At 23.6% G+C, this 27,583-nt stretch overlaps 1 protein-coding gene across 9 annotated transcripts; it reads right to left on the bottom strand.

Moving 5' to 3' along the window:
• LOC126906291 (uncharacterized) lies at nucleotides 1–27,014 on the bottom strand. Of its 9 annotated transcripts, none has more exons than XM_050686805.1 (13): nucleotides 21,343–21,774; nucleotides 21,173–21,277; nucleotides 17,652–17,859; nucleotides 17,347–17,464; nucleotides 14,541–14,620; nucleotides 13,815–13,879; nucleotides 13,564–13,660; nucleotides 11,854–12,181; nucleotides 8,386–8,511; nucleotides 2,979–8,262; nucleotides 1,793–1,836; nucleotides 1,102–1,267; nucleotides 1–997 (listed from the first exon to the last, which is right to left on the bottom strand). In XM_050686805.1, exons 2-10 carry the CDS (start codon nucleotides 21,243–21,245, stop codon nucleotides 3,793–3,795), a joined length of 5,565 nt encoding a protein of 1,854 aa, XP_050542762.1. In that variant the 5' UTR covers nucleotides 21,246–21,277; nucleotides 21,343–21,774; the 3' UTR covers nucleotides 1–997; nucleotides 1,102–1,267; nucleotides 1,793–1,836; nucleotides 2,979–3,792. The 9 variants fall into 9 exon arrangements, with proteins under 9 accessions (XP_050542762.1, XP_050542766.1, XP_050542761.1 ...); XM_050686804.1 differs by lacking the exons at nucleotides 1,793–1,836; nucleotides 21,343–21,774 and adding exons at nucleotides 26,489–26,513; nucleotides 26,579–27,014 and having other exon boundaries at nucleotides 3–997; nucleotides 21,173–21,254; XM_050686809.1 differs by lacking the exons at nucleotides 1,793–1,836; nucleotides 21,173–21,277; nucleotides 21,343–21,774 and adding exons at nucleotides 26,409–26,472; nucleotides 26,579–27,014.
• Between the last annotated feature and the right edge of the window lie 569 nt (nucleotides 27,015–27,583).

Below are 27,583 nucleotides of genomic sequence, written 5' to 3'. Positions count from 1 at the left end.
TTTATATTATCATTTATGAAACAGTGTAAAACAATTAAAGCAGCTTCAATAAATTATTACTGTAAAATGGGTGATATTAGTTTTATTAAATACTTAAAGTATTTAATAAAATTATTTCTTTAATAAAAAAATAGTAATATTTAATTTTATTATTTGAGATTAAATTTAAAAAGAACCAATAAGAAAATTAGTATAAATTATTGAATGAACAATGTGGTTACAAAAATATCAAAAATAAAAAATTCACTAAATAAAAGATCAACAATGGCTATAGTACATTATTTATGCTATAAAAGAATGATTTATTGATAAAATAGATTAAAGTAAGTTTTGTTATAACTAATTTAGGAAGAAAATACGAATTAGTATTATAAAATAGTATAAGTAGTTATAAAATTATTGTGCTAATATTTTTTACAAGCACAAACACTTATTTTCTATGATACATTTAGAAATTTTAGTACATTATATAGATAAAATTAATAATGATATTAAAATTATAATAATTGCAATAAAAAAAAAAAAAAAATGGGAGATTTTCATTATTATTTTTATGATATTTATCCTTATGAAAACTAATTACATAACTTATCAAAACTTGTTTATAAAAGTTAACTATGAATGTAATTCTAAGATTGTGTTTGATAAAGTGAGATCATAATACACCTACATTACTATCAGGAAACATAACCACAATAACAAATAATTCTACATAAGTAAATTAATATTAAAAATGAATATTTAAGACTTAATTATGTGTATAGGTTTAAATTATAAAAAATGAAATTGCATCTAATTAACTATTGTAAATAATTATTATTGACATTTGTTAAGTTCACAATATCTATTTGAACTTAAAATAGCTAAAATAAAAAATAGATTTTTTTTTATATAAAATATTATATTTGCTCTGTGTTAATGTAATAGTATAATTGATTGGACTATGAATTTTAAGTATTATATTTTATCCAAGTTAGTAGTAACTCATTTTTTTGACCTAAAAATAAATAGAATATTAGAAAATAAATAATATTTAATAAATAAAACTCATTAACTTGAACTAAAGTCAAATATAAACTCTTTGAAAGAATTACTATTTACCTTTTAATCTGTTTTTTATCAATTTAGTTTTACTGATTTCATATCTTTTCAAGTAGATGGTGATCAACATTTTTCTTTAGTGGTCGATTTTTTGTGACAGTTACTAACTTTTCAAATTTAATACAATCATTTAGATATAATTCTGGTTCAAAATTTATATTCGTGTCTAAAAAAAAAAGAAAATAATTATCACAAAATTACTTAAATATATTGATATAATTTAACAAATAAACCTGGTATTTAAAAATTTGAAGCATCTAAAAAATAAACATAAATATTTAAATAATTACATGATAATCGACAAATAAATTTTTTATAAAATAAAATAAATAATTAAAATAATAACAATAATTATAAAACGATAAACTTAAGATACCAAAATATAAATAAATTTATTAAGTTCATAATTACACAAAAACAAAAAAGTAATATGTTCATTTAAAATGTATTTAAAAAATGCATGCAGGAAATAATTAGAAAATGTACACACAAATTCAGGTCCATTTTTAGAGGGTTCTAATGTGAGTAATCATCTTCTAAAATACTAAGTGTATTTCAATAATTTTCAATATTTAATTTTACTTTATATAATATTTTTGTTGATCTAGCGAAAATTTGTTAAAAATATATACTAATAATATTGAACAAGCAGCATGCATATTCATAACTTATTATGAAACTAAAATTATACCTAATATGATCTTTTGAACTTTTGTCAACACTGCTGGTTTGATACTTCAATGTTAAATTTAAAAAAAATTATTTCTTACTTAATTAAAATTAAACAAATTAATATAAGCAAAAAAGGAAATGTTGGACAAATGCAAATTTCTATTGATCACTTGAGTAAAAAAAATATATATTGAGCACTTCTCAAAATTACACAAAATTACTTTTGCATATTATTTTTAATATAATACATACAGGACTTCATAAATATATATATATTTCTTTTATTTTATTATCAAGAAAACCTATTGAACTACTAATTTAAGTTGTATCTATTAATTAGGTACATTAATGATCAAATTAATGGTTATTCACAATCAAAATTAATTCGTATAATTTTTAGATTTAATTCATTAAGGTTTGCAAAGGAAAAATTTTTTCCCTTCATTGTGAACCCAAATTGAGTATTTTTTAAGTTTTTCAAGGATCATATCTAGAGCCAAGTCAAGAATCAGCCACCAAATAATTCATAGAATTTATTTGTGTTTTATAAACAGATATATACATTTTTTTTGTAGACCTGTATAATTTAATATTTAACTTTGGATTGTTATTATATTAATTTTATTTTCGTTTTGAAATTTTATTAAAAACTTTTTTACAGGATGTTAGTTTAACTATTGCTTACAAAATATCTATATAAGTATAAAGCATAATACAATTTTTTCTTTTTAGAAGTAAATATTATCCTACATTTTATAGTTTTCAAAAAATTGTTTGTCTTATTTGTTTTTATTCCCCCTTAAATTTATAACTAGAGTTTTAAAATGGAAACACATATGTTTAATCAGATAAAAAATAAGAAAATTATGTAATTAAGAAATTGATCACTCACTAATAACTTTTAAATTAGTATTTTGAAAGATATTAAAACTTTAATATAAAGACATGGGTAAAGCACAAGCTTGTTTATTTTTATTAATGAGCTACACTACTCCTCTATTACTGATATAAAAATTCTAATGTCTTTTAAAACACTGGTTTAAAAGTTATAAATCATTCATAACAAGGAAAGCGACCTAGAGAAACTAGATAACAATTTTTTTTTCATTAATTATAATTGAGCACTGATTCTATATTGATCAAAGTAAAAATGCATACTTAACTCTATGTTTTTTTTTTAAATAAATACAAATCATTATTCTTACCAAGAGTTATATATGATGATTTGATTGATGCAATTTCGTCTTTTAGTTTATAAAATATTAAGTTAATATAAAAATGTAATTAAGTTATAGTTAAAAAAAATATACTGTACATAAAAATTATGTTAAGTAAAAAATTTAAATGATTAATTGAAATTATCTTAAGTTATTTTATTTGTATATTTAATTTAAAAATTGTATTATTCATGTATTAACTCTGTAAATAAGTAAATAAAGATTTTTTTCTTTAGCATTTATAAATTAATACTTACATATTTATTGTTTTATTAAGTATACTGATAACAAATAATTCAATTAAGTTATATATTTTTATAGATATATACATAATTATCTTTGAAACAATGTATTGAGAGTAGATCTTCTATGAAACAAGTCCTTTAATTGTTGAAATCCAAGATGTCTAGTTGTAAATGTTTGGTAAATTAATTTAAAATATTATTCATAAAATGAAATTTAAAATCATTACAACTTTGAATAGAAAAAAATTGTTTAAGTTATAATTTTATCATAACTTTGAATAATAAATAAGGTACAAATAAAATTGATAAAAAAGTGTTGTTAAAATACTTTTCATTTAGAGAAATAATTAGTTATTTTTAATAAAGTATTACTCATATGCTAGAAGACTTACCAAAGAGCACTAAGTAAGTTATCACAGCTTATTAAAAAATAAATAAAAATCACAGATTAATGTATAAAATAAGTTGTTTATAATAACCCAATAATAATAGTTAAATTGGGAATATTAAATTTTTAAAAAAAAGTAAAGAAAAATGTTTTGTCAAAACAAAAACGGTCAAAGTTTTCCTTTCCTTTTTTTATCTTTTTTTTTATCATCTTTTTTTTTTCTACTTCTTCCTATATGAATACTATCTAACATTTGATGTTTTGATTTAGTTACTGAAGTAAATTCTTTAATGTTATCATTTGATAATTGTTCATTTGTCTCATTAACAGAGCTATTGTATCTATTACGATTTGAGATCATTAATAAATTATGAGCTGCATTAACAGCTTCTAAACTGTCATCTAGCAAAGTATGTTCAGGAACTGCTGTAGCCATTGTTTCAACCAATGATGGAATACTACAATCAGATAACGATGGTGAATTAGATATTGGATTTGCAGATAAATTTGATGAACAAAATGGTACAGAGTTATCTAATGGAATACTTTCTGGTGAACAAAAATAAGAAATAGTAGTAGGACTTTCAAATTCAGAATTAGGAACTTGAAGATATGTTTGAAAAATCTCATCATTATTCATTCTATTGTAATAAGGTATATCGTTTGTTTTTATTTTAGAATTAATTAATGAGCACGATTCTGTAATTAATTGATTAGATGAATCATTTATAAATGTATGATTTAAATTAGTGAATTTACTTGTGAAGGATTTACAGTGTGCATTAGTTATATCTATTTCATTTTTGATTGAAAAATCACTGTTACTATCAGTATTTTTCAACAGCTGATAAGACGGAATGATTAAATTTTCTGAAAAATACTTTTGAGATTTATTTGACGTGTGTTTTATTTGAATGTTTTGTAAGGTACTTTGTTCATATAATGTACTTTCCATCTTATTATAACTATGTGAAGTACTAGGCAAATTAAAGTCATTAGATTGATAGGATTTTGGCAACGTTTCTATAACATATTGATATGAAGTTTCACAAGATTTTCCATTAAAATATTTATGTGCAGAGTTCAAAAACTCTTTACTGGGATATGGTAATGTTTCATCAGAATCACTATCTGGATAACTTTCACATAATCTTTGTAATGTTTTAATATTCACATTACTATCTGATTTAAATTTAAATATTATAGTAAATGCAAATTTAAAATGTTTAATATGATTATTCATGTCATCAATCATTTGATATATAGATTGTTTTGCCACTGCTTCTGTACTAAAGCGATTTACTAAGCATTTTTTCCAATTTAATGTTAATTGTTCATTTTTCTTAGAGCTTTTAGCAATATCAGGTTCTTTTTCATCGACATACTTCAATAACATAACTTGATTTTGATTCAATTTGGAATCAAAATCATTACATATTGAACAAAAACATCTTTTTTCAAGCTGCTCTAATGCTGGTATCTTGGGTAATTTTTTAGGTTTTGAAGTTAGTAGCTGTTTGAATTTGTACTGAATATTGAAACGAAAATCATCAAAAGGCACTGTAAATTCATGCCGCAATCGTTCTGCTGTTGATGGTGTCACACGATAATGATGATTATTAGTACATTGAGAGTACATACACAAAAATAACTTACCACGGTTAAATAAATATAGAGTTCCTTCATATGGGCTGGGAAAACTTGGGCTATTTCGTGAATCTATAGTTCCTTCATCACTTAGATTGGATGTTTGATTTTCATCATTTATGATTTTAAGACTTTTTTCATTATTTTGTAAACTAAAGTCTATAGTTTCTTCAATCATTAATTTATTCGATGGATTTTCATCATAAGAATCAGAATTTGATACCAAAGATGGTGAAAGATCAGTCACCATAATACTATTTACATCTGGAAATTGTTCATTGGATTGGTATAAAATGGCATTTGATTGATTTCCGTCATAAAAAGATGAACTTATATTCTTGTTTAAATCACAACGAACTATATTTTGAAATGATATATTTTGTGTTTCATTATTTGAAATTGTACACCACAAATTTGAATTTTTTTTATCTTGATTATATAATTTTAATTCATCTTTGTCTTTATTTAAAGGCCATTTATAGTGAACTTTACAGTTAGGATTTGTTTGAATTTTCACACTTTTTTCAATAATCGATTCTTTATATTTGGAATGATCCTCAAATAAATTCGAAATAGTAGATGTATTAAAATTACTATAAGTCAAATTATCATTCATAGAACTTTGAAGGTGTAAATTTTCTGGTTGATTAGAGTTTATTCCAACAATATTATATAAAATTCTTTTATTAATACTAGGTAAACTTTGATTAATAGTAATGTTGCAGTCATTTTCTGAAAATTGATTTTCATTTTGATTATCTTCAAAATGACCAACTTTAGAATACAGAAATTCATCATCTGAGCATGATATTTCATTCACATATCTTTTAACATGTCTATTATCAAATTGATTTGATTCAGAAGTAATGAAATTATGGCTAGTATTAGAATCTGATGTAGAACAATAATTATCAATTGGAGTGTAAAAAAATTGATGAGAATTTCTATTTTCTAAAAAAAAGTGATCTTCATTTAAATGTGAATTTATTTTTGATTGAACTGGTCTTTGAATTATTTCTAGTGAATTTGGATATGTTAGCAATCTTGGTGACTTTTGAAGATCTGAAGTGTCCATTACACCTTTCATACTAGACCATTTGTTAGAGTTAAATTCTTTAAAATCATTTAAAATTTGAATAGGTCTTAAATTTGTTGGAATCAGCTTAGAAGTTGATAAATTACTTGTACAATGCATATTATCTTGAGAATCTAAATTTTTAAATTCTAACTCTATTGAATCTTCACTAAACTCATCAGACATAATGTTACTATCAATTTTTTTTACATTACTAGACAAATTTTTTATGTTATTCATTAAAGTGATATTGGTTTCATAGCAGCCAGAGTTATTTTTTATGCATTTTTCTTTTATGAAACCATTTAAACTTTGATCCAAACATGATTTAAGAACAACATTATTTTGATTATTTAAAGATTCTGATATAAATTTGGTTGAAATATTCAATGGATTGATTGCAGAATTAGGAACAGATAAATTACATGTTTTAGAATCTTTATCGTCCATTTTTTTATGAGAAAAATGGCTTGACAACATTGGAGTTTTCAACTGCATGTGATTTAATATTACTATTTTATTATTACCAATATTGTGACTTCTTGAATTATTATTTGTTTTAGAGTTAATTAAATTACTTGTAGCATTGGAAGATTTTTTATTTGTTTGCAAAGTTTCTCTATCATTATCATTAGGATAATTTTGTACATGAACAAGTGGAGAATCAGATATCCATGGGCCCTTATTTAAAGATATATCAGTTGAGTTAACAGAAATAGGAGATAAAACATTAACAACTTCTAAATCTTGGTTATCAGTTTCGTGTTCCATTAAAGAATTTTTAAATTTAATTACGTTTTGATTCATTGGAACTGTATACATCTGAAGATTATCATTAAGAGATGATTCTTCAGTTACAAAATTTGAAATTAATTCTTCAGAATCTCTATTAGAAAATGTATTTTCTTTCTTTAAAATTTTATTTTCCACATCAGAATTGAGATCTTTCATTTCAATTTCATTTAGCATAGATAGATTGTTTTTTAATTCTAAAGAATTGGCTTCATCTAATACAGTACTTGGTGATAGTTTATAAACTTGTGGCACCTCATTCAAAATAACTTCATTTTGATTGTTAGATATTTGAATTTTTAAATTTTCATTTGTGTAACTTTTATCAATAGAATTTGTACTATCATTCATTGCAATATCCAAATTCAATTTATTGGTAACTGAAAAATCAGCTTCTAATGATTTAATGCTCCAGTTTTTTGATATAATTGTAGATTTAGTTTCTAAAATATTGTCTATAATGATAGGTTGATTATTGTTCTTGGATAAATAATCAGCTTCATCACAATACATATTTTCTTGTTTAGAATATTTTTTATTTAATCTTAATTGAGTATTATTAAAGGAATTACTTGATTCTTTTCCTTCAATATCGGTTTCACAAAATATTTTTTTCCTTAAATTTTGATCAGGTGAATGTGATCTACACCGTTTTTTTGACTTATTGAAAAAACTAAAATTAGTAGAATTTCTAAAATTTTCTTTACAATTAGAAGTAAACATTTTTTCAATATTATCATTTAAAGTTAATGTAAATGGTTGATTGTTTATCCAAACTATATTAAGACTTTTTATAGATTTTTCACTAGAGTTGGTTAGAAGTGAAACAATATTTGTATTTTTTCCAGACAGTTCATCGTTATTTGATAATGCAATTTTTTCATTTTTAATTAAATTTTTTTGGTTATATTTACTTTTTTCTGGTTCTTTTAAAATAATAATATCATTTGTAATTTCAATTGAATGATCTTTTGAAATTATACCATTATTATCAGTATTATTTTTAATATCATGTTTTGATAAAACAATTTTATCATCAAAATTATATTTTATTTTTCTGGATAAACTATTACATGATCCAGTAATAGGTATTAATGGTTTCAAACTTTCATCAAATTTTATTTTCTAAAACAAATCATTTCAAATATAAAAATATAAATATAATATTTGTACTTCAAGTTTTTTTAATATAAATATTCAAAATAGTTTTTTTTAATAGTTATATGTTAATTGCAAGTATATTATTACCCATTTTTGAATAATATTCTCATCTTCATTAAATATTTCAGACATATCAGGAAATTTTAATTTGCAACGTTTGACAACCAATTTTATTAAATGAGAAATATTTTCCTTGGACACATCTAATATGTCCTAAAAACATTATTATATTCATTATATTAAATTACTAACTATCAGTAGTACTGTTTAAAATCATTAAATAAGGAAAATTTATAATTATATAAAGTAAAGTTTAATATAAAAAGCACACAGACTAACATATGTAGCTCTACAGAAGGATATTAAAATTAAATATAATAATAAAATGTTCAATGAATAAAAAATAAAACGAAAGAGCTACATTTTATAAATAATTTTGTCTATAAAATTTAAAATGGGGATTTTCTCAAATAACTTTTAAAAATGTTCCAAAACCCTGTATCGATTAACCATATTGTCAATCAGTGGCACAATCACAGGGATTATCTAGATCTAGACCCCTCGTGGACATAACATCATAGTAGTGGAGAAATTTAACTACTTTATGTTTTAAAAGCTATCTAAATCTCCTCCACAAACAAAATTTATAATTGCGCTAATGTTGTCACTTAATGTGTACACTTATCATCTTACTTTTCAATTTTTAAATAGAGCAAAAAAATGTTTTATTTAGATCAATTTTTAACTTAAAAGAGCTACTAACTCATTCTGGTAAAAAAAATTATAAAAGTGGTGTTGCGCCTTAAGTGACATTAAACAAAAGTATATGTAACATACTTACTACAAGTTAAAAAAAATTTCCTACGACATTATTGCTATGTGCAGATGGAAGTAAAATAAAAATATACAATATTTATATAAATATTGCTGCTTTTTGTACTTTTATTTTTAATTAATTGTTTTAATAATTAATCAAGGGAGCAAAGGGGTAGCTTGTCTCTTAAAATTATTTCGGTTAACCAAAAAACTTTTTTTTTATAGTCATTCATAAATTTTAAATATATAGTTAGCTATATTGATCATTAAAATGTCAGTTGGTCAAGTGGACTAGGTTACCCTCAATTTTACAGGATAAATATATTTAGGAAGGTCTTACATCAGTCATAAAATTATACATTCAAAAAGTTTTGTGGTAAAAATATTTTTAAAGAGCCTAAAAAAAAAGTACTAGCAAAAATGACCTATACTACTAACAATTTTAATACAACTTGAAATTATATACTCTAAGGAAGGTCAGAATAACCAATTTTTTTTAAAGTAAAATCGCATCAGTTTTTTATGATAGTGATTTCAATCACTATCACTAACAAAGAGTTTTTGAAAAAATAATTCTAAGCAAATTAAAACCAGAACTCAAACAAATAATAAGCTTTGATCAACATAGCTTCATGTCAGGAAGATCAATAGTCATTAATTTTTTTTAATTTACTATCACAATATCTTTGTCAGAAAATAAACAAATAGATTATCATATATACAGATTTGAGGAAGATAAATAAAAACCTATTTATCTTCCTCAAATCTGTTCAAAAAGTCTTGAAACTTACAAATAAAAACACATCTTTTTCACAAAATTTAAGTACAAAATTTGTATTATCCATTGTTTACAAAATAACAACAGTAGTTTCAGTTTAATGAATATAAATTAGGCATAGAAAGATAATTTTTTTTACCTAGATAAAAAAAATGTATCAAATTAGGAAAATATCTGGTTGAAAACAATTTTTAAAAAAAAAACTTCAGAAATTATTAACATTTTGAATCCTCCCTTGTGGTAAAGGGACAGATTTTCAAAAAAAATATACCAAATGATAGATTGTACCTTATGTAATTATATATAAAAAAAAAATTATTTTGTTTCATTAATTTTTCAAAAAATTTTAGTAGGTTTCGAAAAAAATCCAAATTTACCAGTTTAAAAAAAAATCAAAGTTTTTTGGAGATTTTACCTATTTCAGGGAACGGAGGAATTTTTTTCAATTTTTAAGGACAATGTCTTCAATTAGATACGACTTGTGATCTTTGAACGTATCATGGGATGTAATCATTTTAGTGAGCGCTGAGAATAAATGATAACAGATATAAAAAAAAACACATCATAATATAATTAATCTCTCAGCTTTGCATCGAAGCTAAAATCAACAATGCATTATCCAAACCAATTCAAGTGAGATCAAGGTGTTTTCAAGGTAGATTTTTGTCAGCAGATTTATTTGCTATATACATTAATGACAAATTCAGTTAACAAGATAATATTAACAGATTTTCAGATTAGTGTAAAGATAATTATATAGAGATAAATCCTACAAAATATAGTAACATCTACTTTAAGAAGGATAAAATACAATTTACAATTCAATTATAATATCAATAAGCAAACTGATTAAAGACACAAATACAATCAAAGACCTTGATGTCACATTAGACAGCCGATTATATTTCAAGGAACATATAAATATATAATTAATAAAGCAAATCAGATGTTAGGATTTGTAAGAAGACGCTCATAAGACTGAATGTAGTGACAACCAATATATTGTATAACTCATTAATTTGTTTCCATCTAGAATATGACAATACACTTTGGAATTCAGTATTTAACACAAACATTAATAAAATAGAAAAAGTCCAAAAATCAATTGTTTAAATATCAAAGCTATAAAATTAGTTTTTTTAATGGGAAGACCGAAACCAATTATTATACATGGAGATGATAAATATTTTGTGGACCTGGATCAAGTATAATTGTTAAATAATTTTATCAGTTAAATTTGAATTTGAAGTTTATTTGACCTGTTAACCCACTAAAATTTAATTGCAAAAATATACGGTTATAAAAAAAAAAGATAGACACCATTACATGTTTCTTTAATATTTTTATTCATTAAATACAAGTTTAGAATCTAATAATCTCAAACATTCATAAATCTATAAAAAAATTGTAAAAAATAACACATTAAAAGAAGGTAGAAAATGAAACATGGACTTCAAACATTTTTCGTTTTTATACTGACAATTGGGATATAACCCTATTGAAACTTTTGCCTCGCTCAAAATTTCTGGGAATATTATGCACTCCTGGCATCGTACATGTAAACCAATTACTGGTGATAAATTTGTAAGTTGTTTTTACTAATTTTATAGGAAGCGATCATTTTTTAGATTTTGCTTGTTATATTATTACAATAAAAAAATTTATCACAAAAGTTTTCTTTTATGATACTAATTAAAAAAATTATGAATTTCTTATTTCTATAGTTAATCAATATTTTTCTTATGACAAAAAACTTGTCATGATTAACAAAGGTAAAATTTATATAAAATGAAATTGCTTACAATGAAAACTCTTTAATATTGGTAGATGTCCAACTAATAAAGTAAATAGCACACTACACTCACTAGCACCATTTATGTACAAAAAGCGAATTTAATCTTAAATACCTGGTGTAGTTAAAAAAATATTTATAATTAACAAAAAAATTTACATATATTTACCTTTATACACTCCTTCAGTGATAAATTAGCATTGTACAAAATAAATGTAACATTTTTTAAGTCTTTTTCTAACATTTCACTTGTTTTACTTTGTGACATAGTCAATTTTGGCCAATTAGGCCACTTTAATTTTTGATATATGTCCATAAAATCATGAGGTGGATTTAATTTTCTTAGCAGTATTTTAATTTCATCTTGTTCTTTTCTTTTATTAGCTCCATTTAATGTACTAAAAATTGTTTTTTTCCAAAGCTTAAAACATATAATATATCGTAAATATGTAAAAAATTCCATTTTTGCTGGTATTGGTCGCTGAGATAACAATTTTCTAAAACAATAGATCTTAGGTTAACAAAAATATTTAATTCACTATTATAAAAAATTTTTATCTAAATCTATGCCTGGTATTGTTATAGTAAAACGAAGTGTAGCAAATAATAAGAATTTTTAATCATAGCTTTTATTAAGTAAAATAAGTATTAAATATATTAAGTAAATTTTCCCTGTGGATAGGGGATAAGAATACTTCCTTGGCCCCTCTGCCAGTCGTAAGAGCTGATTAATGAGGTTGCATCAGATCGACAGCTGGCGTAAAATTTTTGTCAAATAGTATGAGGTGTCCTGAACGAAACTTAGGCGAATTGTCCCATCTTGAATGTACGCGGGGATAACAGGTGTGAGGGAATAAAATAGTTAAAAACGGAGAAGGCCTAAGGAATAGTGTTTGATACCAGCTGGACAACTTGTGCGGTAGCTGTTTCACTAGTCATGTGTACAGGTCTAACGCTTGTAGTGTCAACAGTGTAGGGACATCACCACTTAACTCTAGGCTGGATTCGTGTATAAAAAAGTACTCCAAGTAATTGGGATTAAGGCGAGGAAGAAGAAGAAACTTTTATTAAGTAAAATGACATTTTTACAAATACCCATATTGTTACAGTACAACCCCTCCTTCTAAATAAAAAACAATTGCTTTTCTCCTAAGTTTGGAAATACTTCTAAAGTAATAATTAATTTGGGTTGAAGAAGGGTAACAATGTGTATTCAATTTTAACAAAGACCTAGGGTGTTTGCCATGAGTAAAACAAGGGTTCACAAGTGGTATAAGCGTTTTAAAGATGGCCATGAATACGTTGAAAATGACGAACGCACCAGCACATAAATAACCGATGAAAACATGGAAAAAATAAAAGAAATGGTTATGAACAATTGCCGAATTACAATCAAAGAAGTCGCTGATAATGTTGGAATATCAAATGGCTCATGCCATAAAATTTTTTTTAATGTTTTGGGTATGAAACATTATGCAAATTTTAATCCAGAATTGTTGAATTTTGAACAAATACAGCGACGAAAAGTAGTTGCTCGGGAGTCACTTAATGAGGTCAACAACGATGCTGAATTACTGAAACGTATTATAACAGGTGACAAAACATGGATTTAAGGATACGACATCAAAATTAAGGCTCAAACATTCTAGTGGAGGCATTCTGGATAGACAAGACCAAAAAATAAAAAATGGCTCGACAAGCATATTAGCATAATACATTTTATTTCAATTCCTGTAGTGAAATTACATTTATTTATGCATTTCTAAAAAATTGACTAAATGTAAATTACATTGGCTTAATTCTGAAGTACAGATAAAATCAATTTATATTTTCATGAAGACTATTTATATAACTAGTAACATTTATAAATAAAACTCACTTAAAAATTGGAAGTGTGATGAAACCAAAATCAGCAGAACCATAGAATACATAATACGATTGAAATATTGAATCAAATATAAAATCAATAGAATCATCTAAAAGTAATTAAGTATTTAAAAAATAATAATATAAATTTATCTTTTAACTAATAAAAAACATTTGATTAGTTAGATTTTTGAGTTTTATGGCTTTTATCAGGTGGGTTTTTTTTTTAAGTGTCATTGACACATAATACATCTAATTACTCACCTAAAAATAAATATAAAGCCAAGATAATTTTACTAGAAATTTTTTTTTCCAATCCTTTCATACACCTGAAAATAAAAGTGCATTTTATTAAATTTAAATTTAAATCTTAATAACCAAGTAGAAACTGAAAATATAATAAATGCAAATTTTACTAAAATTACTAATAACTAAAGGTAATTTGCTAGCTACTATGTGAGTTTCAGTATTAAAATCTCCAAGGATAATTTTTTCTTATCAAATTTATCAGTATCCCTAACATTAATTAAAAAGAAAAAAAGTTATATTCCTCTTATTTCCCTTTGACATTGTATCAAATTTTGATTTTTTAAATGGTAACATACATATATTTGGCTGACTTAAAAAAAAGAAAATGATCTAACTATGAAAATGACTGGGTGATAACTTTTGAACAATTATTTTAAAAGAAATAATTATTTTTACATCATAACAGGAGTAAAAGAGTTCAGAAAAATTTTAGATATAAAATAAACAGACAGTGCAGTTGATACAATTTTAAGAAGAAATAAGAGGGGATAAAACAATATTTTTTTGTGTTAATTAAAGCAGGTGGGATATTCAAAACTTCTGAAATGAAAAAATTGTGTAATTATACTCATCTTATACTTTTAAAGAAATCAATTAGTAAACCACTCTGTATATCATCATAAAAATGAGCAGATTCTTATCAAAATTTTGCCATTAAATATAAAAATAATTTTTACTTACCGAGAAGACATTAATTCCAAATCCATATAATAGGATACCAATGAAGCCATTTTATCAAGATATATTGTATCCAATAATGGCTAAAAATTGAAAATCAAATATTACATTAAGTACTGAATTTGAGTTTTAATTAGAGAAACCCATTATCAATCATTACAGATTAGAAACAAATGCAAGAAAATACTTGCTAAGATTATGTCATTTTAATAATCGTATAACTATTTCATTATATAATGAGCAAAACAAAGTAATGTATACTCTTTCTTATCAAATATTTGATTTAAGAATGATATATAATACATATAAAACAGTAGTAACACACACACAAAAACACATAGTAGTAAAATTAATACCTTCTCAATTTTGAATAGTAGCTAAATTAATTTTTACCCAAATTATTATTCATTTTGATTTTTAATATATTAAAAATGATCAATGAAAAATATCATTTTTAAAAATTTGTTTGATACTTTAATGTTTATTTTTGTAAAAGTTTATGATAACAAAATGTTGAATTTGTTACCAAATTTAACTTGAAGGTTTGAAATTCATATCATTAAATGGAAAATTCTATGAGAATAAAAAAAATGGTATTGTAAGATAAATATACAGTCAGGAAATTGAATAATTACTATTTACAGAAAATTCATCAAAAAAGCCCAATATTTTTTCTGATATTTATTGTAAAATATCACTTAAAAATAAATAATAGTAATCATTTCTAAGTAACTTTTGGTGTTTAAAAAGATTCTAAGAATTAAATTATTCATTTTCATGATTTACTTGAACTAAAAAAACCAATCAGAGTTGTTAAAAAAAATCTACTTAATAGAACATATTTTAAAATTTGATTATAATTGTAAAAATCTATTGTTTGTTCAAGTGAAATAAAAGATCATTTTTTTTAGAAATAATTTATACAGCAACATGCACCAAAAAAATTGGGATATTATAAATTGGTAATAAAACACACAAATGGAGTTTAAAAAATAAGAATAATTAAGTCAGATTATTTAATTTTGTTGTTAAAATCTATTATCATATCAAATCAAAGTTGACACTAAATACTTTAAAAATATTAGAAATAAATGATTTTAATTGTCTATATCAAGAATGTAGGTAAGTAACTTTTTAATTGATAACATGGAATTTTTTCAATTTTTGAAAGTAATATCTTAACTAGATATCATAGATAGAAATCACTTGACATATCATTGAAAAAGTAGGTCAAATAAGAACTGAGAAAATAAATGACAGCTACAAAAGAAACAACATAGATAATAATTTTAATATGAATAAGAAATTTATTCTCACAAAGGGAGACTACAGTGAGTGATGAGGCCCTTGATATTCATTGAAGTTATGAAATCTAAATGAGATCAAAAAATCAAATGAATTTTCAATTTATAAGAATTAAAAAAAAAAAATGAATTGCCACATGCAGGTTCGAACCTGGTACCTCAAGCATGAAACATAAAAGTGTTTCTGACGTGGCAACCCTACATATTGTATTAATCGGTAGATAAAAATACCAATTTAAGCTAAATCAAATTAGCTTAAATTTTTCTCAACTTAAAAGCAAAAAAATTTAAATAAGCATAAACTTTCTATGATTTCTCAATTAGATTGATATAATATTTATGAAAATCAGTGCACTCCCTTTTTAAGGCATTATAAAATAAAATAAAATACAAAACCGACAATTTTTAACACAAAAATAGCATATTTTTTTAATATTGTAGCCTATTTCACTATAAAGACAATCTATAGTTCAATAAAATTTTATTTCATACTTAAGTATATTACATAAGCTTTTATTTAAGATATATATAAAAGTGTCAGCATTCTCAGAATATTTTCAAAAATTAAGTTGAAAAAGATAATTTTTTGTGGAAAAGTTATCATTTTGAATCCTTCCTGTAGGCAGGTAAAGGGTGAGATGTAATTGTAGTTGAAATTATATTAATTTATACAATTATGTAATTGTATAAAAAAAATTATTTTGTTTCATTAAAAAAAAAAAAAACAGTGGTGACTGTTGCTGCGACCTCCCTGTGCTGGGTTTTATTTATTTAAATATTTTTATATTTAAATATATCTGACAGTGATTAAAATCACTATCAAAAAAATGCTTCGATACAAATCATTAGTGTTTAATTTTAAAAAATTGGTGGATTATTCCAAAGCTACATGATCTGCTATTTCCTTATTAATATCCTGATTAAGATAAAGTATGTCAAATGAAAAAGGGATTATTAAAAAATATTATTTCTCATAAAAAAATTGTATTGATCCATACACTTTTCAATAAGTTATAGCATTATAAAGTTAAAAATGTAAAATATAAGATCGAAAATTTTCATACAAAAATAGTATTTGGTAGTCATTTTTACCGTGAAGACAAAATAAAGTCCAAAAGTTTTTTTTTCTATAATAAAGTACATTACGTTAGCTTTAACTTAAGATATATATCAAAGTGTCACTTTCAGGAACACTTTCAAAAGTTAATTTTTTGTGAAAAAGTTGTCATTTTGAATCCACCCTGTGGGCAGGTAATGGGTCAGATATTAAAAAAAATTATATTGAATCGTTCATTTTTGAAAAAGTTATGGAAGTTTTAGGAAAAAAAAATAGAAAAAATTAGCAATTTTTAAATTTGTAATTTTTTTAGTTTTCCCCCATTTACGGTAAAGAAAGACTATATAAATTTTTAAGGGTAATGTCTTTGTGAGACATAATTAAGAAATTGCCTGTATATAAATATCTTTTATGAAAATATATAAATTAAATTTTATTTTATATTTACTTGTTTCATGTCATAATGATACTTTCGAAAAAACAATAAAGATTGAAATACATAAAATTTCAGAAGATTAGATTTGTTGATTTTATTTCTACAATCAAGAACTTCTGGTAATAAATTCCTAAAATAAAAAAATTATAAAAATCTGATTAGATATCAATTATTATGACATTTATATAATAGCAATAACTCTTCATTTATAAACAATTTAGACACTTATCTTTCAACTAATATTACATACAACAAATAATAATGGTTAATCATAAAAGTATTCATTTTTTTTTTATTAGAACATTAATTTTACTTACTCATGAAACAAACTAAGTAAACCATGAATAATATCTTTATTCAGTTTAACTGAAGATTTTCGACACTGTAACCGAAAACCAGCTAGCCATTTAATAAAAGACATTTCTACTAATGTTTCTTGGCAATCAATATATTTTGGTAATTTTTCCATGTTACTAAAATTTTCTTCGGGTTTACTTATTAAATCATTATCATCAACAATGAAATCTAAAAACAAAAATTTTATTATATAATGTTATTCTTTTGTTATTGACCATTAATAATAATTTAATTAACATCAACAATATGATAGGAATAAAGTTTTAATTAAAGAAGAGGTAGAGGAAGACCAAAAAAGAGATGGAGGGATGCTATTGAATTCGATTTGAGGACAGCTGATGTGGGAGATCGTGTCAAGTGTAAGTTTAGGATAAGGGTGGCCAACCCCAAGTAGTTGCGACTAAGGCGAAAAAAAAGAAGAATTATATTTTTAATACATTAAAGATTATTATTCAGTTTTTGACTTATATATTTATTAATCTATGTGTTATTAATCAATTGTAATTATAGTAATAAATGTGAAAAAAAAATGATACGGCCAAAAGTGGATAATAACAATTTGCTGGGTTAAATCTGTTATTTGAACTATAAAAGAAGAATAGATACTTAAAACAAGAAGAACTCATACTCTTATATATATATATATATATATATATATAAAATTTTGCAACCAAAATAGAACAATGGCACAATCACTTCATACAAAAAACCATTTCTAGTGGGCACTTTGGTGGCATATTTTTTACAAACCTTATTTAAATTAACCTATGACAGAAAATTTAAAAAAGTGTAACATATCCATGAAAAACATATGAAAGTGAAAAAACTCTTCTCCTCCATTCAAATATATACAAATTAAATAAGAGATATAATAACAAAAATAGCAAAACCCGACTTTATATGTCTAAATATAAAATTTATATTTAATACAGAAATAATAGAAAATGTAGAAACTGAAAAGCTAATAATGAGGAAAACTCTTAAAGACAAATTTAACACAGTATTGCTACTGTGTTGATAAATACATGTATTTAGACAATCAATCATAGCAAATAACAGTATTCTTACCCCTTTCTTACTACCAACAAATTTACACCCATCAATATCTCATGAAAACATGACCAAAACATATTTTAGCAGATAGAAACAATACAAAAAAAAAAATAAAATAATTTAATAATCCAACAACACCTCAACACGCCTCTCTTATGTAAAAGAAGAAAAGTATAAAATAATATAGTAATTTTTAAAATTATCTAAATCAATTGAAAAATATTTATTACTCTCTGTAAATAAAAAAAAAACTAAAAGTTTTTAATTTTTCCCCACTAAATCTAAAAGTGACTTATTTTCATACAAAAATAAATGTATCAACACCTAGAATTCAAATGAATGAAATCTTAGTACCAACTAAATATTTTACAAATACAATCAAATAATTATCTTAACTGGTAATATTACAATAATAAAAATAAAAGGAAAGCAATAACAAGACTGGACATCATTATTAAATCAATTATTAACCAGTTTTAAAGAACTAACTAAAATTACAATAGCTATTGAAAAATATTGAAAATCAGTCAAGATTTAACACATTTTTTACAAAAAATATGGTTTTTTAGATAAATTCTTAATTATAAATTGATCAAAAACTTTTACGAGACAATTTTTTGATTCCATAACAGATATTTACTTTTTTCTAAAGTATTTATGACAAATTAATAAAAAAAATTAATATAAATTTGAATTTAGGTAACAACAATTATAACTATATTTTTTTTAGATTATTTTAGTTATTGATATCAATGAATTATCTATTTACATCCATAATTCTCTTTTAATAGAATGATTGAACTTAATAGTTTATACTTTTATTAATGTCATGTTTACAAGTTTTTTAAATTATTTTGTTTTTTATGATATATTGATGGAAGTCATTTTAATATAATATACAAATGTAAAATACATTAGTGCTTAAAACTATAAGCATATTATTTTTTATTCCAAGTGTTTTTAAGAAATAAAAAAAAATGTAAACAAAATTATGAAAAATTTATTTTTATTTTTTAGTTCAAGTTTTGTTATTAATTTAACAATATTTTAATTTTAATAAAATTTAATAACATGAAGTCAGCTCAAAGGTCCACAAGGATGACTTTTCAGGACAATACTGTACATTTTGGGGTGTGTTTTATCTTGAATATAAAAAGGTAAAACAAATTTTAGCGAAAAACAGAATCAATAATTATTTACAGATTGACAAAAAACCTTGAATAGGTCTTTATATGATATTTTGTATTATTTTGTCCCTTACATCTATTTTATTAAAAAAAAAATTAATACAAAAAACTCTTAATATACAATTTCAATATTTTTTTTTTAAAAATTAAAAAAAAAAAAGTTTTAAGGGGTTTTAACAATATTGTCACTAAGTAGGTTATTCATGATTTTGTAGTAAAATATCAATATGTGAACATTTATTCATTCTAGGTCAATTTTTTTAGTTTATTTAAACAGATGAACACTTTTTTCAAGTTAAATATATTTTAAGATTTCAATCATAGTTTTTAAAAAAATACAGTATAATGAAAAATGAAACTGGATAACTACACAATCCATTCATTAATTTAAATATCAAAAATTAATTTCAAAGTAAAAAGGTACCTTTCTCTATCTTTAAAATATATTTAGATGTATAAAATACATGTAAATTATACATTTATACATCATTTAGATGTATAAATATATTTACTGTAAAATTGACCATCATATAAATTGTTAACTTTAAATTTAACTTTAAAGTGTTTGTTAATTTGAAAATATAATTGTTTAATTTTATTTAAAATAGATCAGATCTCCAATTTTAATTATTCGAGTTATCTTAAGTTTAAGAGATTAATTTGGAAATAGTAAACTAAAAAATACAATTTGACTTTTCATTTTAATGATTATAATTAATCGCTGATTTTGTAAATAATCCCGATCCCAATTGCACCCACAGTATTTATGTAAAATAGGTGCAAGTGTATACCCAAGGGAAATATAAATCAAAAACTTACACAATAAAAATAATTACACAGTGATACCAGTTTGTTTTGAATAAATGTGATGATAGAAAATTAATTTCTTTGAAAAAATGTCCAGCATCTCACAATACAGGTAAAAATTTAGAAACTTGGATTAATAAAAATGACTATGTTTATCATTTTTAAATTTTAATACCTATATATGTATATAATTAAAAACTATAGCTTCAACTTGCAAAATTTCAATCATAATAAGCAACAGTTTTTTCACAAAAAATACTTCTTAATTTTTGGGTATATGATCACAAATGAGTGTTTACCATTCAATAAAAATATCAGTTATTATTTTACTAGGGTTATATTAATTAAAAAAGTTATGTACCCCAAAACATCACTAATAATATGTGAAATTTTCTTTTTATGTTTAGCTTAAAATTAAACAAGAATTCACTAACCTGAAGAATTTTCGCTGATTTTTTTCATATAAAATTCTGTCATAATGGGCTCCATTTCCCAAGACTGACTCATAAACGAAAAGAAATAAAGCAAAACTCCGTTAACTAAATTAAAGAAATAATAGACCTCTATTTAATGAGGCAACATTGACATTCGATGAGTGACATACCTAGAGTTAAAATTAAGTAGATATTCAGACTCCCTTAAAGAGGAAATCAAATCTGATAGTGATCATGTTAATATCTTTGTTCTTATTTAACAGTTGGTGATTAACAAGCAAAACCTTATACCGATCGTTATTTAATAAATATTATAAGGTATGCCTGAAAGCATAACAATCAGAAACAAAACTGTTACCAAATGAGTAACCGTAGAACTAATGGCTCACTGAAATACATTGTTAGTAATTATAAGCGGCTAATATATTAGCACTCGATACGGGGTTGTAACCTATTAACAGAGACCCGGTCGTTTTTTAAACCAAAATCCCTGCACAGACGCGACGAAGTATAAAACGCTCAACTCGTTTGAGCATTTATCAATCATTTGTGATTTATATATGTGTATATATATTTTTGTACGTATCATGTAATTACATGGAATCCCCTAGCGGAGTTTCTGAAATGCAGAGTTGAATAGTAGGGATCTCAAATAATCATGCGCTGTGCAACTTGAATTATCAGCTGTTGCTATTGGCAACAGTCTACTTATATTCTTTATTGAAATCTAAATTGTTTGCATGTTTTTATCAATTAAACAATTTAGATAATTGATTGAAAAATATTATTTTATAAAATATATATCTATTATATTAATGGAAGAAAATGTTGTAAATTTGTACGAGACCTACTCGAAAGCCTCCCTCGACAAGTATTAGTGTGTACCATTTATAATTAGTTAGGATAAATAAAATTTTGGCTGATTAATAATAACGGCTAAAAATTAATAATAAAAATAAATACATTTTGACGATATTATAAACAAAATTTTAAATATTAGCCACACGTGATCAATTTTTATTATATAATGTAAACAAGTTTTTTGAATAAAAGAATCTAAAATGTCTGTCAATAATTCAATATAAAATGTCATTTATTTTTATAAAAGTACTATTATTAAACAAAAATAAGGTTGTTATCTGTCTAATTTTGTATTTTGTTTTTTATTTTTGTATGTTTTACATATAAGGGCTAGATCTTAAGTTACGGAGGGTAGTACAACCCTTCATGAAAACTATTTAAAAAAAAATTCACCATCAACTATTATATAGTTGTATAGTCGAAAATTTATAAACAATTTCAAGACCTTATTTTTGCTTATTACATTTAGTGACGAAGAGTAAGTCAAATAATTTGTGCATAACACAAATTATTTTTTCCTAAAAAAGATTTTACATTTCAATATATAGAGTTATTTATAAATCGTCGACTACGAGATTTCTTTTAAAATAATAATAAATTTGAAAATTTCTATTGTCAAACAACTATTGTACTCAGATGATGTTATAATATCATCTCAGTTCTTTTTTTCCTCGTCTTAATCCAACCTCTTGGAGTCAGCCACCCTTATCCTAAACTTCCACTTAACACGATCACCCACATCATCTATTCTTACAATATATAATATAATAATATCATCTCATTTACTTCTTAAAAAATAAATCTCATTCTACAAAAGGTAACTTAAATCATGCTACACTAGTAAGGAATGTTATAGTAATTATTTGAAAATAACACATGTTTTCCCTTTTAGCTTCGATGCGAAGCTGAAAAGATATTAGTTTTACTATGATGTGTTTTTTTTTGTCTGTTACCACTTTTTCTCAGCTCTCACCGAACGGATTTCTTTCAACGATACGTCAAAAGATCACAAATCGTATCTAGTCGAAGACATTACCCTTAAAAATTGAAAAAANATGAAATCTAAAAACAAAAATTTTATTATATAATGTTATTCTTTTGTTATTGACCATTAATAATAATTTAATTAACATCAACAATATGATAGGAATAAAGTTTTAATTAAAGAAGAGGTAGAGGAAGACCAAAAAAGAGATGGAGGGATGCTATTGAATTCGATTTGAGGACAGCTGATGTGGGAGATCGTGTCAAGTGTAAGTTTAGGATAAGGGTGGCCAACCCCAAGTAGTTGCGACTAAGGCGAAAAAAAAGAAGAATTATATTTTTAATACATTAAAGATTATTATTCAGTTTTTGACTTATATATTTATTAATCTATGTGTTATTAATCAATTGTAATTATAGTAATAAATGTGAAAAAAAAATGATACGGCCAAAAGTGGATAATAACAATTTGCTGGGTTAAATCTGTTATTTGAACTATAAAAGAAGAATAGATACTTAAAACAAGAAGAACTCATACTCTTATATATATATATATATATATATATATAAAATTTTGCAACCAAAATAGAACAATGGCACAATCACTTCATACAAAAAACCATTTCTAGTGGGCACTTTGGTGGCATATTTTTTACAAACCTTATTTAAATTAACCTATGACAGAAAATTTAAAAAAGTGTAACATATCCATGAAAAACATATGAAAGTGAAAAAACTCTTCTCCTCCATTCAAATATATACAAATTAAATAAGAGATATAATAACAAAAATAGCAAAACCCGACTTTATATGTCTAAATATAAAATTTATATTTAATACAGAAATAATAGAAAATGTAGAAACTGAAAAGCTAATAATGAGGAAAACTCTTAAAGACAAATTTAACACAGTATTGCTACTGTGTTGATAAATACATGTATTTAGACAATCAATCATAGCAAATAACAGTATTCTTACCCCTTTCTTACTACCAACAAATTTACACCCATCAATATCTCATGAAAACATGACCAAAACATATTTTAGCAGATAGAAACAATACAAAAAAAAAAATAAAATAATTTAATAATCCAACAACACCTCAACACGCCTCTCTTATGTAAAAGAAGAAAAGTATAAAATAATATAGTAATTTTTAAAATTATCTAAATCAATTGAAAAATATTTATTACTCTCTGTAAATAAAAAAAAAACTAAAAGTTTTTAATTTTTCCCCACTAAATCTAAAAGTGACTTATTTTCATACAAAAATAAATGTATCAACACCTAGAATTCAAATGAATGAAATCTTAGTACCAACTAAATATTTTACAAATACAATCAAATAATTATCTTAACTGGTAATATTACAATAATAAAAATAAAAGGAAAGCAATAACAAGACTGGACATCATTATTAAATCAATTATTAACCAGTTTTAAAGAACTAACTAAAATTACAATAGCTATTGAAAAATATTGAAAATCAGTCAAGATTTAACACATTTTTTACAAAAAATATGGTTTTTTAGATAAATTCTTAATTATAAATTGATCAAAAACTTTTACGAGACAATTTTTTGATTCCATAACAGATATTTACTTTTTTCTAAAGTATTTATGACAAATTAATAAAAAAAATTAATATAAATTTGAATTTAGGTAACAACAATTATAACTATATTTTTTTTAGATTATTTTAGTTATTGATATCAATGAATTATCTATTTACATCCATAATTCTCTTTTAATAGAATGATTGAACTTAATAGTTTATACTTTTATTCATGTCATGTTTACAAGTTTTTTAAATTATTTTGTTTTTTATGATATATTGATGGAAGTCATTTTAATATAATATACAAATGTAAAATACATTAGTGCTTAAAACTATAAGCATATTATTTTTTATTCCAAGTGTTTTTAAGAAATAAAAAAAAATGTAAACAAAATTATGAAAAATTTATTTTTATTTTTTAGTTCAAGTTTTGTTATTAATTTAACAATATTTTAATTTTAATAAAATTTAATAACATGAAGTCAGCTCAAAGGTCCACAAGGATGACTTTTCAGGACAATACTGTACATTTTGGGGTGTGTTTTATCTTGAATATAAAAAGGTAAAACAAATTTTAGCGAAAAACAGAATCAATAATTATTTACAGATTGACAAAAAACCTTGAATAGGTCTTTATATGATATTTTGTATTATTTTGTCCCTTACATCTATTTTATTAAAAAAAAAATTAATACAAAAAACTCTTAATATACAATTTCAATATTTTTTTTTTAAAAATTAAAAAAAAAAAAGTTTTAAGGGGTTTTAACAATATTGTCACTAAGTAGGTTATTCATGATTTTGTAGTAAAATATCAATATGTGAACATTTATTCATTCTAGGTCAATTTTTTTAGTTTATTTAAACAGATGAACACTTTTTTCAAGTTAAATATATTTTAAGATTTCAATCATAGTTTTTAAAAAAATACAGTATAATGAAAAATGAAACTGGATAACTACACAATCCATTCATTAATTTAAATATCAAAAATTAATTTCAAAGTAAAAAGGTACCTTTCTCTATCTTTAAAATATATTTAGATGTATAAAATACATGTAAATTATACATTTATACATCATTTAGATGTATAAATATATTTACTGTAAAATTGACCATCATATAAATTGTTAACTTTAAATTTAACTTTAAAGTGTTTGTTAATTTGAAAATATAATTGTTTAATTTTATTTAAAATAGATCAGATCTCCAATTTTAATTATTCGAGTTATCTTAAGTTTAAGAGATTAATTTGGAAATAGTAAACTAAAAAATACAATTTGACTTTTCATTTTAATGATTATAATTAATCGCTGATTTTGTAAATAATCCCGATCCCAATTGCACCCACAGTATTTATGTAAAATAGGTGCAAGTGTATACCCAAGGGAAATATAAATCAAAAACTTACACAATAAAAATAATTACACAGTGATACCAGTTTGTTTTGAATAAATGTGATGATAGAAAATTAATTTCTTTGAAAAAATGTCCAGCATCTCACAATACAGGTAAAAATTTAGAAACTTGGATTAATAAAAATGACTATGTTTATCATTTTTAAATTTTAATACCTATATATGTATATAATTAAAAACTATAGCTTCAACTTGCAAAATTTCAATCATAATAAGCAACAGTTTTTTCACAAAAAATACTTCTTAATTTTTGGGTATATGATCACAAATGAGTGTTTACCATTCAATAAAAATATCAGTTATTATTTTACTAGGGTTATATTAATTAAAAAAGTTATGTACCCCAAAACATCACTAATAATATGTGAAATTTTCTTTTTATGTATAGCTTAAAATTAAACAAGAATTCACTAACCTGAAGAATTTTCGCTGATTTTTTTCATATAAAATTCTGTCATAATGGGCTCCATTTCCCAAGACTGACTCATAAACGAAAAGAAATAAAGCAAAACTCCGTTAACTAAATTAAAGAAATAATAGACCTCTATTTAATGAGGCAACATTGACATTCGATGAGTGACATACCTAGAGTTAAAATTAAGTAGATATTCAGACTCCCTTAAAGAGGAAATCAAATCTGATAGTGATCATGTTAATATCTTTGTTCTTATTTAACAGTTGGTGATTAACAAGCAAAACCTTATACCGATCGTTATTTAATAAATATTATAAGGTATGCCTGAAAGCATAACAATCAGAAACAAAACTGTTACCAAATGAGTAACCGTAGAACTAATGGCTCACTGAAATACATTGTTAGTAATTATAAGCGGCTAATATATTAGCACTCGATACGGGGTTGTAACCTATTAACAGAGACCCGGTCGTTTTTTAAACCAAAATCCCTGCACAGACGCGACGAAGTATAAAACGCTCAACTCGTTTGAGCATTTATCAATCATTTGTGATTTATATATGTGTATATATATTTTTGTACGTATCATGTAATTACATGGAATCCCCTAGCGGAGTTTCTGAAATGCAGAGTTGAATAGTAGGGATCTCAAATAATCATGCGCTGTGCAACTTGAATTATCAGCTGTTGCTATTGGCAACAGTCTACTTATATTCTTTATTGAAATCTAAATTGTTTGCATGTTTTTATCAATTAAACAATTTAGATAATTGATTGAAAAATATTATTTTATAAAATATATATCTATTATATTAATGGAAGAAAATGTTGTAAATTTGTACGAGACCTACTCGAAAGCCTCCCTCGACAAGTATTAGTGTGTACCATTTATAATTAGTTAGGATAAATAAAATTTTGGCTGATTAATAATAACGGCTAAAAATTAATAATAAAAATAAATACATTTTGACGATATTATAAACAAAATTTTAAATATTAGCCACACGTGATCAATTTTTATTATATAATGTAAACAAGTTTTTTGAATAAAAGAATCTCTAAAATGTCTGTCAATAATTCAATATAAAATGTCATTTATTTTTATAAAAGTACTATTATTAAACAAAAATAAGGTTGTTATCTGTCTAATTTTGTATTTTGTTTTTTATTTTTGT

The sequence above is a fragment of the Daktulosphaira vitifoliae genome, unplaced genomic scaffold (assembly GCF_025091365.1).
Source record: "Daktulosphaira vitifoliae isolate Bord-2020 unplaced genomic scaffold, ASM2509136v1 Scaffold_4, whole genome shotgun sequence".
Lineage (NCBI taxonomy): Eukaryota > Metazoa > Arthropoda > Insecta > Hemiptera > Phylloxeridae > Daktulosphaira > Daktulosphaira vitifoliae.
The sequence above is the reverse complement of the archived record's forward strand: the minus strand, read 5'-3'. Positions and strand labels throughout refer to the sequence as shown.